General features: G+C 46.7%; 1 protein-coding gene across 4 annotated transcripts in view; it reads right to left on the bottom strand.

The window, feature by feature from the left end:
- Window positions 1–16,349, bottom strand: part of TRIM66 (tripartite motif containing 66) — an 83,709-nt gene that overhangs the window by 32,764 nt on the left and 34,596 nt on the right. For all 4 annotated transcript variants that reach the window (XM_084854582.1, XM_084854592.1, XM_084854574.1 and 1 more), the window contains 6 exons: window positions 15,131–15,263; window positions 13,615–13,731; window positions 11,188–11,302; window positions 8,548–8,694; window positions 4,971–5,088; window positions 1,012–1,943 (listed from right to left, as the gene is read on the bottom strand). In XM_084854582.1, the coding sequence (XP_084710708.1) occupies window positions 1,012–1,943; window positions 4,971–5,088; window positions 8,548–8,694; window positions 11,188–11,302; window positions 13,615–13,731; window positions 15,131–15,263 (1,562 nt within the window). The remainder of the gene's footprint in view (window positions 1–1,011; window positions 1,944–4,970; window positions 5,089–8,547; window positions 8,695–11,187; window positions 11,303–13,614; window positions 13,732–15,130; window positions 15,264–16,349) is intronic.

The raw sequence follows: 16,349 nt of genomic DNA, 5'->3' as shown, positions 1-16,349 counted from the left end.
ACGGTGTCTCCTTCATGCACATGTCTACTTGCAATGATTTTTGCACTAAAAGAAAATGGGGGGGGGGGGGGCCTTAGCCAAGATTCTGAAATATCTAGTTAACAAACCTACTTGCCTCAATTTGATATAAAAGGTAAAGGTGTCCCCAACCAGTCTTGTCCGACTCTAGGGTGCGGTGCTCATCCCTGTTTCTAAGCCGAAGAGCCAGTGCTGTCCGAAGACGCTTCCGTGGTCATGTGGCCGGCATGACTGAACACCGAGGTGCACGGAACGCTGTTACCTTTCCCGCCGAGGCGGTACCTATTTATCTACTTGCAATTTCTTGCTTTCGAACTGCTAGGTTGGCAGGAGCTGGGCCTGAAGACAGGAGCTCACTCCGTCACGCGGCACCCGGGTCTCGAACTGCTGACCTGCCGACCTTCTGGTCTGCAGTTCAGCGTCTTAACCACTAAGCCACCACGGCCCTGCTCAATTTGATATAAAGAGGATTAAAACAGGTTCTGTTTCTTAATATGGGTAAATGCATGATGCTCTTCTCACCCATCCCCACCAGTGCTGCTTAGAGTTTAGTTCAGGATGTTGAACCTCTTTCAGCCCAAGGGCTAATTTCCATTTTGGAAAAGCTCTTAAGGGGCCAAAATCCGGTGGTGGGTGGGGCCAAAGGCAAAGGGGTGGGGCCAAAAATGCCAGCATATTTTAGCATACTGCGAGTCACTAAGCCTTGGGAGGGGCAATTCCAACCTTTTAGAATGGGGGAAAACGGGACAAAAGCCGGGAAACCACCAAACCATCAGTGGCCAGGGAGAAGGAGGTGGTGTGTGGCGAAGCCAAAGGGGGAACCCTGAAGGGCTCGATTTATTTGGCCCCCCAGAATTACCAGATGTGGCCACAGGTCTGCGGTTCTGCACCCCAGCTTTAAATGTTCTACAGCACAGATACCACCAAATGTAAAGGGCCATCCTTTGTACGGGTTTCTAGGGACACGAAAAAGACCCATTTGAACAAGCTCACTTGTTGTGCTTCCTCCTGGCTTTGCTGCTGAACTGAAGCCGGCTGCCTCACAATGTAGTTTATCTGTCCAACGATCGTTTGCTGAACATGCTGAGGCTGTTTGGCTGGATTCAGTTGCAGGCTCGGTTGCTGAGCCTGGAGGAGAAGCTCCAGATCTTTCTTCATCTCCTCCAGTTCAAACTGGTGGTGCATGATGTCCAGACTCTGCTGTATCACTTGCTCATGAGCCGTCTCGTTCTGGCCTGTCGTGGACGGCTGCTGCGGCGACAGTGGCGGCGGCGGCAGCTGTTCCTGCGGCGGCGACAGCGGCGGCAACTGATTTGGCCTGAGCTTCTGGAGAGGACCGAGCTGAACTTGCACTGTCGGGCTATGCAGCGCAGGCGGTGCAGGTGGCGGCTGGGCATGGCCAGCCTGGCCTTGCTGACCGTCCTGCAGGGGGAGAGGGTAGGCGGGGTGCACTGCGTGGTGCGCTGGCTGCTCTTGGGAATGCTTTGGCATCCTGGCAGATGAGCTGTCATGCTCCTGATGAGACTTCTGCTCTGCACAAGGCTGCATTGTTTTCAAGGGGCGTGAGGTGCACCGCTGCTCTCTCTCGTGCTGCTGCAGGCCATACTGCAGAGGGAAAGGCTGCTGCTGGGGCTGCATTTCAGGCGGCTGCCGGAAAGACTGAGGGTGGCTCATGGTTTGATGGGGAAGCTGCCCTTTATTCATGTGCGGGATGTTGAGGCAGTGGGTGCAGCACACGGGGGTCGGGCAATGGACAGGAGTCTGGAACTGGTGCGACTGGTTATTGAGAGGGTCGTGCTGCGGTGCTGGCGAATGATGTCCATGGTGATGGTGGTGATGATACAAAGAAGGCTGCATTCCTTGCATGCTTCCGTAGGCTGTCACGTCTGAGTGATGGATTGGTCCCCCCTCCATTGACAAGTGGCCTACAGGAAGCAAACAAGAGCTGAAGTTGGAGGGCAGCTCCAGCAAACAGGGGTAAAGCAACAACAAATCGCCAAGAGGAGGGGACTTCAACCTGTGCGTCCAAGCAGGTGTACTGGCAAAATCCCAACATAGCTCAGTTAGCAAACCGTTCTTCAGGGGAACTGTTGTGCCTCCATTTGGGATGGAGGAGGACACAGAATGCCTACGCCTGAGTTTGGGGAGGGGCCCAGCACATGGGCAAGCAGAAGACATCTGCAGCTCGACCCAGATGGCCTCACTTATCAATCGGACTCAGCATAAAAGACAAGCCTCAGACCCAGTTCAGGTGGTGGAGGCAATTGTTGATGCTCACCTGTAGCCGAAAACGTTCTTGCCAGCTCCTGGATGACTCCAACTATTCTTCAGCACATCCTTATATCTGGTTTTGTTTTCCTTGGCTTCAGACTGATACTCTTGGCTTCTTGATCTTGGACTATTTAATGACAAACGCTAGCTGCTGCTTCAACTCAAGTAATTTACGACAGCTTGCTTCCAGCACCTGAACTGGGTTTGAGGCTCGTCTTTTATGCCGAGGCCGATTAATAAGTGAGGCCAGCTGGGTCGAGCTGCAGATGCCTTCTGCCTGCCCATGTGCTGGGCCCCACCCCAAACACTCTTAGGCTAAGGCGATTGTGTCCTCCTTCATCCCAACGGAGGCACAACAGGAACCACCAAACCATCGGTCGGGAGGAAGGGAGTGGAACCAGGGGAAAGGGGGGGCGGTCTTCTGGGGAACCCGGATTGGGGCTCCAGGTGGGCCAGACTTGGCTCACAGGTCTGAAGTCCAACACCTCTGCACTGGACCACTTGGGGTTTGAAGGATAGGAGAGTGGATCTGGCTAACTTTTTCAAAATCCCTGTTAAAAATAGAGAAGATTTGGTGGGACAATAGCCAGTCGAGAGGCAGCTGTACACCTTTTGCCCAAATGCTCATTCAGAGCACTAATGATGCTTTCCACAGAAGACAGTGTAAGCAACCTTTCACTTCTCTTGTGAAGACAGTGATGCCACTTTGCACATACAGAAACTCCCTTCTGAACAGACTGAACGCCATCCTGGAGAGGAGATGTACACACCCATTTTCAACTTCATGCACTTTTTGTGTTGGATGTGGACAGATGTGCTCCTTCTGAAGTACCTTACTGGTCCCCTGTGTCTTGTTCGTAATACATCTCCTCTTTCTCCCCAACACTGCCACTGCTCACAAGTGTCGTTAGATGTTCCTGACTGTATTTGAGGAGCATCCCTGGTTTTAGGAGTATATATTCCAGAAGATGTCACTCGCATGTTCTATCATTTCTACAGTGAAAGGCCAGGGACGCTCTACCCTTTAGCTTGGAAACCCTGCCTCCCAGATTCAAGATGTGTGCCATCAAACTTTTGCCCAAATGCTCATTCATAGCACTAATGGTGCTTCCATAAAAGACACTGTATACAACCTTTCACTTCTCTTGTCAAGACAGCGATGCCACTTTGCACATGCTGGGGTTACAGGGGAGGTACCACAGTTCAGAGGCAGACCACCTGCTTTGCATGTAGAAGGTCCTAGGTTCAATCCCTGACTTCTCCAGAAGTCAGGAAGCATTCTTTCCAGAGCTAGGAAAGAATGCTTCCTGAAACCCTGGAGAGCCACTACCAGTCAGTGTCGACAATACTGGGCTAGAGGGACCAATGATCTGACTCAGTATAAGGGAGCCTCCTATGTACACAGCAGGGTGGTAGCATTCTCAGACAAATGAAATCCTGAGAGAAATCCTAGTCTATACAGGCATCACTGCGTAAAAATGAAAGTAACACTGGGTCACATCGACCATTTTGTCCAATCTGGCGTAAGGCAGTTGATATCCTTACAGTGGTCAGATTGAGGCTGAGCTGAAAGTTCTCTGCAGAGAATCTCTGCCTAGAATTCTGAGGAATGGGGGTTGCTCTGGGAAAGTAGCATTTCTCCGTTAGTTCAATAGACAACCCAGCAATGCACAGAACTCCAGCTCAACTCATATGTGGACCCAGCAACCCTATCTTAGACTTTAATGCTACCTTTCCCTTGATACCCACAGCTTACAAGAAGGTAATTCATCCACAACTTTCAAACGGATATGCTCCAATTCAACATCTGGGAATCATTAGTATAAGATTAACTCCATATTTTATTTCCTACTTAATGCCCTTCTTCCCCGTTTTTGATCCTCAGTAAACTGTTTATGGTGCTGCGTGTTAGTTTATGCTCATAGCCAGTTTGATGTTGGTGTTTCATGCAGTATTTTCTAACATTACAGAATAACCTTACAGTACCAACTCATAATTGGTAACATTTTTATAGATGCATGGTAACCGAGTATGTTCATCACTGGATGCAAACCACCAACTCTCTTAATGGCATGATCACATGCCCATGGCCAATTTGCACGACCATATTGGCATTTGAGAATACGGATTCTGGATCCATGCACAATTCTGCACTTGCTGAAGGTCCTATTGAGATTGCTTCAGCACGAGGCTAAGGGTCACCTTTTTTGCTATGGGAACAAGATGGTTGTTGTTCATTATGGCTCCATCCAATTCTACTGCAATGATGAAAGAATAATGTGGAACGGGCAGCACATTGTGTCCCCCTTCTCCCAATCTGGCTTTTGAGTCTGGCATGGTTGTTTGTGTGATCTCATTTCATGTGTGTGTTTTAATTTCCTATGCTACCAAAGCAGCATGGGACAGAGCCATAAGGAAGTGGCAACCTCATCACTCACATAGCGCAAGGATCAGCTATAACACACAACTCAGTCTATTTACCACACAGAAAGTGTTCAAATTCTGTCAGCTTTTCAGGGAGGATGATAAATGTGATTTATGAAGAATTAACTCAGTAGTAGCAATGGAAAAAATAACAATATTTCATATATATTACACATGTGTGCGCATGCACACACACTAAGACTTTCATCTAAGAAGCTCAAAGGAACCCTAAAATTACATGCAGGGTTTTTTTTTACCTAAATTGGAAAGTTGTTTAGTCCAGAAAGATGGGTCCCATGAGAATCTGAGCTTCCAAGGAGGACCAACATCTGTATTACAGTTTGTTTCTAGCAAACGTTGAATCTGAAACACAATCTGGTAAGAAACCAAAGAATGACTACAATGCATATCTATGTATTATAGTTCAGGGCTGATTATGATGTAGAGCTTTCAATGGACGACTGGCCCTACATTTCCATTACTGCTTGCTTTGACATGCAGTTATGTTGGGATAATAACCTTTTGATTTGCTTTAGCTTTTGATTTGCTTACATATTCAAGGGGACAATCAAAGCTGAAGTGAACTAAGGGAGAGGAAAGGGATTCCTGTGGAAATCAGGGACTCCTGAGCTGTCCTTCACCGTGGGAGATGTAGACAATAGCAGAATTGTTGTTCTCTATTCAAGTCTATGTAGACTTGAATAGAGAACAGTTACCTAAAGATCTATGGTGACCTGTAAATGGCCTGAAATAGCAAACGAGGGTGTGTGCTACAGTCTGAAATTCCTTGTCTGTGTAGATGGAATTTGTTAATTTATGTAACAATGCTGAGATAACAACCCACAATACTTTACTGTGTAAAGAAAATCCTCAGTGTCTTGACCAATCCGCCAAAATCTTTCCCCCATAATCACAATATGTAAATGTGTTTTCTTCCAATAAACTATCTTATAGAGAACAAATTCAAGCTACCTTCAGAAATGCAATATGAGTATGAGCTCTCTATTTCAGATCTGGCTGATCTGGAATATCATTAATTCTCCAAAGGCGCAATCCTATGGGTTGGACCCTGGGTACTCGTAGGCCTGAATGCAGAGAGGGAGGTGCCTTGAACCACCCATGCTGCATTTTGGCTAGATGGGCGATTTCACCTATATAGCAGAGGCTTCGGGGAGAGGGAGGCAAGGACCTTGGGGTGGTAATAGGAAAAGCTATAAGGCAGCTGCCCCAGCCTCTTCCCTTACCTGCCCCAGGAACGCTCCCTTTCCCCTGTCTCCACACTCTGTTTACTGAGCGTGGAGCAGCAGCCAGAGCAGTTCTTTCCATGCTGGCTACAAGGGGGAGGGGTGGGAAGTGCAGCTTCCTGGCTCCGAGTTTGGAGCCCTGTCTTCAAGCACAGAGCCAGAAAACTGAAAAAGCCTATGTCCCCAGACACTGTCTAGGGGACATAGGATAGCTCCCCTAAAGTGCCATCACGTGCATGTTTACTCAGAAATAACTCCCTTTGAGTTCAATAGGGGTTACTCTGAAGTAATTGTTCACAGGATCGCACAGCAAGACACACAGGTGTTCACTGTACAGAGTTGTTTCACGGGATCAGATAATTTATTTCGGGCATTTACTCTTTGCAGTCCACCTGTGTAACTTTTGTATTTTTATCACTTGCCTTAGCTGCTGAATAGTAATGTGATTTTTAGTTCTTATTGATTGTACATTGCCTTGTCTGTCTTTTTGGCAGAAAATTGATAAATATTATAAATAAGTTCATAAATAAATAAAGGAATGCATAACTTAATAAATGTGCTGTGTCAACAGTCCACACTGCTCTCATCCAACTGCACTACAGATGAAAGCAGTTGTGGAACTAGACCAAACCATCCGGCCTGCATGATGTGAATCATAGTGTGACCATAACAGAAAAGGTGCCTGAACTTGCTCCATTTTCTTTACTTCTAGTTAGCACTAGAGCCCAACACTAGACACAAGAAAACTTGCGTCTGCTTCCATAGACTTTACGTTGCTTCCAGGTGAATGGTTTTGTGAGTGACTAATGCACTGGTGGGGAGAGCAATTCTATGCCCCCTAGACAGTGTATGGGGAACATAGGATTCTTTGGTGTCCTGGATATGGGGTTGGAGACAGGGCTCCAACCTCGTAGCCAGGAGACCATGCTCCCCGCCCCCTCCCCTTGTAGCTGACACAGAGAGAACTGCGACGGCTACCTCTGTGCACTCGGTAAACAGAGCACGGAGACAGGGGAAAGGAGGTGTTCCTAGGCAGGGAGGGGAGACAACCAAGGTAGCTGGCTTATGCCTTTCGCTATCGTTGCCCCACCTTCCTTCCCTCCCCCTCCCCGAAGCCTCCGCTAGATGGGCAAAATCGCCCATGTAGCTTAAATGCCACGCAGGAAGCACTTCACGCCTCCAGCTCTGCACAGGATGCTCATAAGCCTTCGAGTTCCCAGGGCGCAACCCACAGGATTGCTCCCTTATCATGGTGAGCACCCTCAATTAGAGATGGATGGAAAATTCATTCCTGTTGCTTGGAATACAAACCAGCCTAATTTGTATTTACCAAACCACTACATGAACTGGAATGCAATATTCCTTCAGTTTTCTCCAAATTTTGCAAAACAGTTGTCTGATCAAAAAATATGTACAAATTGTGAACATTAGGGGACATTGCATACAAAAATATATACAATTTTATTTGCGCAAAAAGGCAGACAAATTTTCGTGCAGACTTTAAAAAAACTGCAAATAGATGCCAAAAAAGGATGGAACAAATTTGTATTTGGAGAAATGCAAAAATTATAGAAAGCAAGTGACAGGTTCTTCCATCTCTAGCCTCAATCCACACAACAACTAGGGATGGGCAAATCAGTCTAGCCCTACTCGGTCATTCAAAAAGTGGTTAAAATCAACATGTGAGGAGGGAGTATGCTCCAGGCCTGCCCCACCCCTCTCTCCCTTGTTGCATTTGTCACCAGCTACCCATGGAGGGTGACTGACTGAAGAGGAAAGCCTCCTCTGTCACTGGAAAATCGGGGTTCTGAATTGTGTGGAGAGACCCCACAGAAAGAGGAGGCTTTCCTTTTCAGACAGTTGCCCTCCACGAGGATAGGCTAACAAACACAACGCAAGATTGGAGTGGGACTGGAGCACTCCCTCCCCTCGTGTGTTGATTTTCATCCCTTTCTGAACAACTGAATAGTATTTTTGTTTCTGATCCATGTCACTCTCATGTATGCTTAACAAGAAGCCCGTTCCATCTTGTTTGCATATTAATCTATGAGTTATTTTAATATCTACCTTCATTTTAATATGTATTTATAAATATGTATTTTTGAATTATTCTCTGACAAAATACATATTTCTAAATATATTGTATCTTGAAATATGCATTTTAAAACATGTAACTACTTTTTTTGAGCTGAGAACTATATCAGAACTTCCAGGACACGCAAAAGCTGATAGATAATTACATTCTGGTCTGGGAAGTAAAGATCAGATCAGTTCATAACAGAATTCACAGAGATCTAACTCCTCTAATGGTGACCACAGCCATTAGTCCAGTAAGGATCAACATGGGTGGAATGGCAAACCCTCGCTCCAGAACAGAAATAACAACTCCTAATTCCTTATCTATTTATTACCATTTACTTGAAGGTACTTTCCCCCTCATTTTTGGTTTGGCTTCTGGGAGCGACATGTAGAAGCACTCTTAAAAGTCTTGGACTATCAGTGCTGAAGAAGTCTTCCACACTCAAATTTGGGGACTTGTTTTTCTCATTCCTTGTTATGTCTCAGTATTACAGTGAGCATTTTTTCTTACCAGTTCCTTACTGAAGAGGAATGGAACACGGTTTTTACTGCACACTGCCCAGCTGAGGAAATTTTGAACATGTTCAAATTGCCTGTTTAACACCACAATACCCTGAAGCTGCTGTTCCAGTTTCTGCTTCCTTTCACCAGCGATCCTCTGTCAATAATCAGAAACAGAAGAAACTACTACATTCAGTTATTTTTGCAACCTGAAAATTCACAATCTAGATGAGTATTTAATAAAATCCTTATATTCTCACAACATCAAGCAGAAAACGAGATGGGACAATATCAAATGTGACATCAGTGCTCACGTAAATTATATTGCGCTAGCATTTAAGGGACCTCTAGAGCAACACCAACGCATTTTCTGGGGATCGCGTTGCACCAGCTAATGCTATTGGTGTTGTGCTAGAAGTCCCCTATGCTAGCACCACATAATTTACATTAGCACTCGTGCCACATTGGATACTTCCCAGGGATCTCCTTTTACAATATCTTCTAGAATCAATGGCAGCTTTGAAGACTGGCAACGAGTTGCAAAGAAACAGCGCTGAGACTACATCAAATAGATGTTGAATTGTAGCCACTAAAGCCCTGCAGTTTGACAGTCTTTTATTTATTTATTTATTTATTTATTTATTTATTTCTATACCGCCCAATAGCTGAAGCTCTCTGGGTGGTTCACAAAAATTAAAACCAAACAGCACACAATAAAACAATTTAAAATATATAGAACATTAAAACCACAATATAACAATACAACCACAATAAAACCTAGCAGCAGCGCAGGAGTTTAAAATACAGATTTAAAACAGCAAAGCTAAAAGTTTAGAAAGCTAAAATGCCTGGGAAAATAAAAAGGTCTTCACCTGGCACCGAAATGAATACAATGTAGGTGCCAGGCGAAACCCTAAGGCCTCAGCAGTGTGCAAAAGGGGAGGGGGGGGGTAGATTTCACATATTCTCTTCCTCCAAATCAGGAACACTTCAGCTGTAGGTCTGGAGTGGATGTTTTTCTTGGCCTTCATGACTGGGAGTCCACTGGGAATAGGGGTGAGTGGGTCACTCACCCGGTTCCGGTCCGGGGCATCTGCTGGGGGGGGGAGGCGATCCGTCCCTCTCCCCCGGAATCCTCCCCGGCCGCAGCCTGACTTCTGGCTGCTGCAGATGCACTGCAGACACAAATGGCGGCCGCTATGCTGGCCACCATTTGCATCTTTGCCTTAGGCCGTGATAGGCTACGTAAGTACTTACATAGCCTATTACGGCAAAGAGCAGGGGCACAAATGGCGTAGTGACTGCCATTTGCACCCCTGCTCTTTGCCGTGATAGGCTATGTAAGTATTTATGTAGCCTATCACGGCCTAAGGCACGGACGCAAACGGCGGCTGGCGTAGCAGCTGCCATTTGTGTCCGCAGCGCAGCAGCGGCGGCCAGAAGACAACCCGGAGCCGCCAGCGCCACTGGAGCCGCCAGGTAGGTCCGTTCTGGAGACATTTCGTGGGGTGGCGAGGGAAGGAGCTCCGTTCCACCACGGACTCCGGGGGGGGCGGATTCTAAAGAATCCGGCCTCACTGGAGTCCATGGCGGAATTCTCCTACATCCCTAATGGGAGTGTAAGCACAACAGGAACACAATGTGGAAGTCCCTGCCAAGGGAAGCTAGGTTTGCTCCCTCTCTGCTATTCTTCTGCCAGGAGGCAAATACTTTTTTATTCAAGCAGGCCTTTGTGTTGGATGTAGTTTTTGTTCTGTTTTTCTTGTGATTTTAATTGTGTTTCAATGCATTTGTTTTATTATTGTTTTAATCAATTTTTATGTAAGATTGTAAGCAGCCTTGAGTGCCATTTTGCTTGGTAGAAAGGCGGGTTACAAATCAAACAAATCAATAAATAATATATTTGGAGTGGTCCTCCAAGCTCATGCCAAAGCCAGTGGTTGCCCTTTCTCCTAGTGCATCTCATTCACTGCCACAGACTCCTACATCACCTGGGGATGGATTTCTCCTTCCACACTTTCCCACCCCCTGCATAGGGATGTACGGATCCCCTTACCTGGGGTCCGTGGGGGGGTCCGCAGCCAGGGGGAGGCGATCCGGTCCTCCCACCAGAATCCTCCCCAGCCGGCTCCACTCCGCGGGGAGTCCGCAGAGCCACCGGCTGGCTCCGGCCACTGCCGAACTTCCAGCTGTGGCCGGTCTGCGGACGCAAATGGCGTCCATTGTAGGGGACGCCATTTGCGTTCCTGCCATTGGCCATGATTGGCTATGTAAATATTTACGTAGCCAATCACGGCCAATGGCAGGGACGCAAATGGCGTCCCCTATGCCGGACACCATTTTGTTCCACAGACCAGCAGCAGATGGCTGCGGAACGAAGACGGCGACCTGGACCAGCCGCCGCCAGGCAGGTTTCATCCCGGGGGGATTTCGGGAGTGGGGGTACTCCGTTCCGCCACAGACTCCAGGGGGCCAGATTCCAAAGAATTCAGCCTCATTGGAGTCCGTGGCAGATTTCTCCGCCATCCCTACCCCTGCATCTCTTGGCCGGTGAGTTCACCACATAAACAAATGGTCTGGGTTTAATTAATTGTGGGTTCTTTTGTGTGCATTGTATCTACCATTATATCTTAGCTACCACCTTACTTACCTCTAGCTGTTCGAGAAGAACATTTGCTCGCTTATTTATTTCACTGATCAGGACCATCTTCGCCATTTTGATCTGATTTTCCACCTTCCTTTGCAGGTGTTTTACTTCAAACAATCTGTGGAGAAGGAGCCATTAGCAACTTCATTATATGTACCCATGTACGAGAATGCTTCATAGATATCACTCTTGTGAATGTTAAAAAAATATATATCCCATTAATTTGAGTGACAAGCATATTAGCTGTGCCAGAAAGTCAGCTTCTGTATGGACTTATGGCCTGTATCTTTCAAAGTGCTGGGTACTATGATCAAGGTAATATTGAATTCTAAGCCTGTGTGTTTTACTGCCAACTTCAATGGCATGCTTTACAGCAGGGCAGGTAACATGCGGCCCAAAGGCTGAATGCAGCCCCTGCCTCCTCCCACTGGCCCTATATCCTGAAAGAAAATATGCGTGTGTGTGAGTGTGTGTGTGTGTGTGTATGTGTGTGTGTAAATGCAGGGGGGATGGCATCTAGAACACTACAGAGCACCCAAAAGGTCAAATATACCTTGTTTGCAAGCAAGATTTGACCCTTCTAGGGCTCCACAGCAGCTACAGATCCCTAAAAGGGTCAAATTTAGCATACAAACAAGCTAGATTTGACTTCAGGGGGGCTCTGTAGTGCTCTGGATGTCTTTTTTTCATTAAGAAGTTTTTAAAAAACCTTTTCCCTGGGTCTTCTGGCAGACCGTAGCCAGGGAAGTGGGGGGAGAAAATGGCCCTCAAACCTCCTGAAGTTGCCCAGGCCCGGTTTATAGGCTTAAACTTAAGACTCTTTCTTAAACATTAGAATTTTGCTGAATTGGGGTGACAAGCCAACATTCAGCACTGCCTTATTTTAGCTTATTTGCCAGGTTTCTTGAGAAATCAGCTATTAAATTTGTGTAATTCATTATTAATAGATTGTAGCAAAATCTTTTTTCAGTACTTAGCTGTTGCAATGAAGTACTGATCATTTGGAGTAATTTTTGTATCAGCTTTCATACCTTTTAAAAATCCTTTCCAACTGCTACAGAATTAGACATGTCCACTGTCAACTCCTTATCAGGCAATAATTATTAATGTATTGTGTATGCCACTGAGTTGTTCAGAGCAATGTTTTAGCTTCACAACAACCTTTTGAAATAGGGTGGGCCAGCCTTCTCCAAACCCATGTCCTCCAAATACGTTGGACTACAACTCCCATAATTTCTAGCCAGCATGGCCAAAAGAGAGTAACTTCCCAAGGCCAGCTGGTGACCTTCATAGCTGAGCTTAGGTTTGAACCTAAGTTCCCTACATCTTCACACAAATACCCTAGTTATTCAGGGCTGTCCCAAAGCATTTTGCTGCCTGAGGTGAAGAGCAAAATGGCGCTTCCTCCCATTCCATATACAAAAGCTGACTGGATGGGGAGTTGGAACCTTTCTTCAGCGCTGGCAATGGGTGCTCTTCACTGTACCTGAAGGCATCCAGCTAATTTTCGAAACACAGGGCAAATCACATGGCACACAGTCCTTTCCTCTAACAGCTTGCTGCTGCCTCCCAGCATCTCCCACCTGAGAAAGCTGCCTCACTCTGCCTAATGGCTAGGCCAGCCTTGTAGCCATTATACTAAAGACCTACTCTAAGGTCTCGATCCTATGCACACTTACCATGGAATAAGCCCCACTGAACTCAGTGAGACATTGTTCTGAATAATTATGCATAGGAACCGATGGTACATTAAATAAAAATGGCCACGGATGTTCTCCCTTCCTCCCAAGTCCGATTGCAGGCAAGCTGGCCTCCTCCTCCACATATTGCTGCATGCTTAGGACAAGAGAACATGGTGGTCAAGCTACTATCTCTTCAATGTACTCAACTCCAAAAGCAGTCACACACCTTTCTCCTTTTTCCCTGAGAGGCAAATACGCAGAGTCAGCACGGCACATCTCCACCTTCATCGCCACAGATACAGAACCAAAGAAAAGTATGTGTGGGAAGAAGCAAGTCTCAAGCTATCCCTTCCTCCTTCAAATGATCCGGCCTGGGTCTTACTTCGATCCAGTCAACAAAACCTTTGAGGGTGTGGTGGACTGCTTTTAAAAAGAAACTGCAGGTTGCTCATTAGCAATACGAGTGTTCCCTCATAGAGATTTAGGCTATGGTTGGGGACACAACAGCAAAAGTGGCTTAAAAGTGTCCCAAGTGATAGCACACCCATGTGCTCTGGGCCCACGCCAAAGGAGCTGTCACACTCAGTGGGTTCGCAGCTATCATTGGCATTGCAGGCTGGGGTAAAAGTGTTTCACTGTTCCCTCAGTAGTCCTGTGAATTAGCCCTTACTACTGGTAAGCAACATTCCAGGGAGAGAGGCTCTTACCAAAATTCACCTGCTTATGAAAGGGGTGTCTCCAAAGTTACCTGTCTTCAATCTGTTTGGCCGAGACCTGCGCTCCATTTTTCTTCTCCTCCACCTTACTGGATACATTTTCCAGGATGACTCTCTGGTTTTGCAAAGCTTCCTGAAGATGCCTGAATCTAGGAAAATAAAAGAAGCCTTTGTGTCTTTTTCTCTTTCACTAATATGTCCATAATCCTGGGTTCAAAACCTGGACCAGAAGGACAAGGTAAATTTCCAAATGGTTGGTCTCTGTAGAGCAGGAGTGGAGAACCTCCAGCCCACGGGGCCTGTGGCCTCTCCTCCCGAGCCCCATCCCCTCCTTGGACCCTTTTTTCTGCTGCTCAGCTGTTTCCCACTAATCAGCTGAGCAGGGCAAGGGGGCAAGATCTCCCCTTATTTTGCTGAAATGGCGGGAGGGGGGACTTCCCTTTCCCACAATCTCCCCACCATGTTCTCTTCAGTGGATTGATGGGAAACAGCTGAGCCATGTGTGGGATTTTGTGTGTTTTTGAGTGAGCTATGAATGTGTAAGTGAAATTTGTATGTGTGTGTGAATGAATGAGTAAGCATGTGCAGATGGATGGATGTGCATAAATGGGGTGTGCATGTGTGAAAGTGAGGAGGTAGAGAGAAGGCTATGGCGGAGAACAGGAGAGGAAAGGGTGCTGGAGAGAGAGAAATGGGGCGCCCCTGCCCACTTTTGGCTTTGACCCTACCCATTTTTGGCTTTTGTCCCATCCACCACCAGTATGTCCCTTTCCTGACCATTTTTCATGGAAGGAATGATAACCAGTGTGGTGTAGTGGTTAGAGTGTTTGACTGGGACTCAGGAGATCTGGGTTCTATTCTCCACTCGACCATGAAGGTCAGTGGGTGACTTTGGGCCAGTCACTGACTTTCAGCCTAACCTACCTCACAGGGTTGTTGTTGTGAGGATAAAATGAAGAGGACGAGGAGGGCCATGTATACTGCCTTGGACTCTTTGAAGGAAAGGTGGGATATGTATGTAATCAAGAAATAATAAATATGGTCCTGGGGTGGGGAGAAGGCGGAAAGGTTACCCACCCCTCCTGTACAGCCATGAATGCAGCCTGCTACAGAAGGCAAGGAAGTCCAGGGAAAGAACGAGGCTTGGGGAAGGGTGACAAACTCTGTCCCGGTGGAGAGCAACAGAAAAGGGAAAACACACAAAGAAAGGATTTAAAAGTTGTGCAGCCGGCTTCCACTTAGACAGTCAATCAGAGGACTTGGAGGACATGGCAGATTGGTGACACAGAAGCTGGTCTGGCAGCCTTGTTTTCTGGCTTAATGAAGAAAATCTCGGGCGGCAAGATGCAAAAGAAGTCAAGGCTCCTGCACCTTTGAGAGTTGCATAGAAGAGGTGATTCCAGCAGGTATAACTTGCATGAGAAGCTACCACTGCTGAAATTCCCTCTTCTGTGCAGCTACTAAAGGCACCGGAGCCATGTCCTCTTTTGCATCGGGTCACCCTGGGTGGAACTCAATTAAGGACAAAGAGCCATGAATATTTAGTACCTGTGTTCCTTGTGCTCTGTCAGAAGGCAGAAGCGGCAAGTCAGGACATCGCAGGTCTCACAAAACACTTTGAGCGTCTCCTGACTGTGCATTGGGCAAAACAAAGGAAATTCATTTGTTTCCCCTTCTGTTCCTGTAAGAAAGATTAATAGAAAATCACTCCAGAGGCTTCCAAATGCTGTAGCGTTTCCCTCTTCTACCCTGTATGTCTTTTATCATCATCAAAGCTGTTCAACTTTCCTATTTTCAGTAACTCACACAGAAGATGAGAGCAGGCACAGGAGAGACGCGAGGGTCCTGAGTGTCTCCAATGTTTGTGACAGTAAAAAACAAGTTTCTACCGCTTGTAGTTTTGCAGTGCAACCCTATAGGTGTCCACTCAGAAGTAAGCCCCAGTGGGACCCACCCCCATGTAAGTGAGAATAGCATTCCAGTCTTAGAGATATTTTTGCTCACAGAATAGTCTAAACGCCCCTGATGTAGTTCTGTCTCTGAAGATGAGCAGGCCTGGGCCTCATCCGTTCCTAAATGATCCCAGGGCTAGATTTAGGGGCAGGCAACTGAGGCAATTGCCTAGGGTGGTAGACTAGGGGAGGCTGCCATTGACTATCTACTCAACTATCCACTCCACAGCCAAAATGAATAGTAAAAACAGTTCATATGGCATTCATACATGCATACTGATAGATCCTAGCATGCAAATGTATTATTTTATATGAAAGATATAAACCATGCATGCAAATCGCACATCAAAGTCATGAAACGGGCTACAAATGCAATTTAAAAAGTAAGATACGACTGAATGCTGCCACCATCCCTGGGATGGAGCAGACCAGTGAAAAGGAATGATTAGAGGAAGGCAATGTGGCTCTGCGCAAGTCGACAAAAAAGCAGCATCTTTCTTGGACGTCCTTGCAGTGTATTGTTCTGTTCAACAATCTTCAGGGATGCTGTAGAATTTCTAGGCCACCTTCCAGCTATAGAAAATGGCGGCCAAGGCCAAGAAAGAAACCACTGTGGCTGTGTGGACTCACAGAGTACATTGACTTCGCCAGCCACTACCCCCGCCAACAGAAGTGGTGCTTGTGGGCTTCCCAGGTATCTGGTTGGCCACCAGGGGAAAGAAGATGCTGGACAGGTCTTTGGTCTGATCCAGCTGGGTCATTGTTATGTTACATTCTTAAGTGGGCCCCCACGGAGTGAACTGGATGGAGAATGG

This window comes from Heloderma suspectum, chromosome 1 (assembly GCF_057233095.1).
Source record: "Heloderma suspectum isolate Gila_16-S chromosome 1, 16-S_ref, whole genome shotgun sequence".
Classification (NCBI taxonomy): Eukaryota; Metazoa; Chordata; class Lepidosauria; order Squamata; family Helodermatidae; genus Heloderma; species Heloderma suspectum.
The sequence above is the reverse complement of the archived record's forward strand: the minus strand, read 5'-3'. Positions and strand labels throughout refer to the sequence as shown.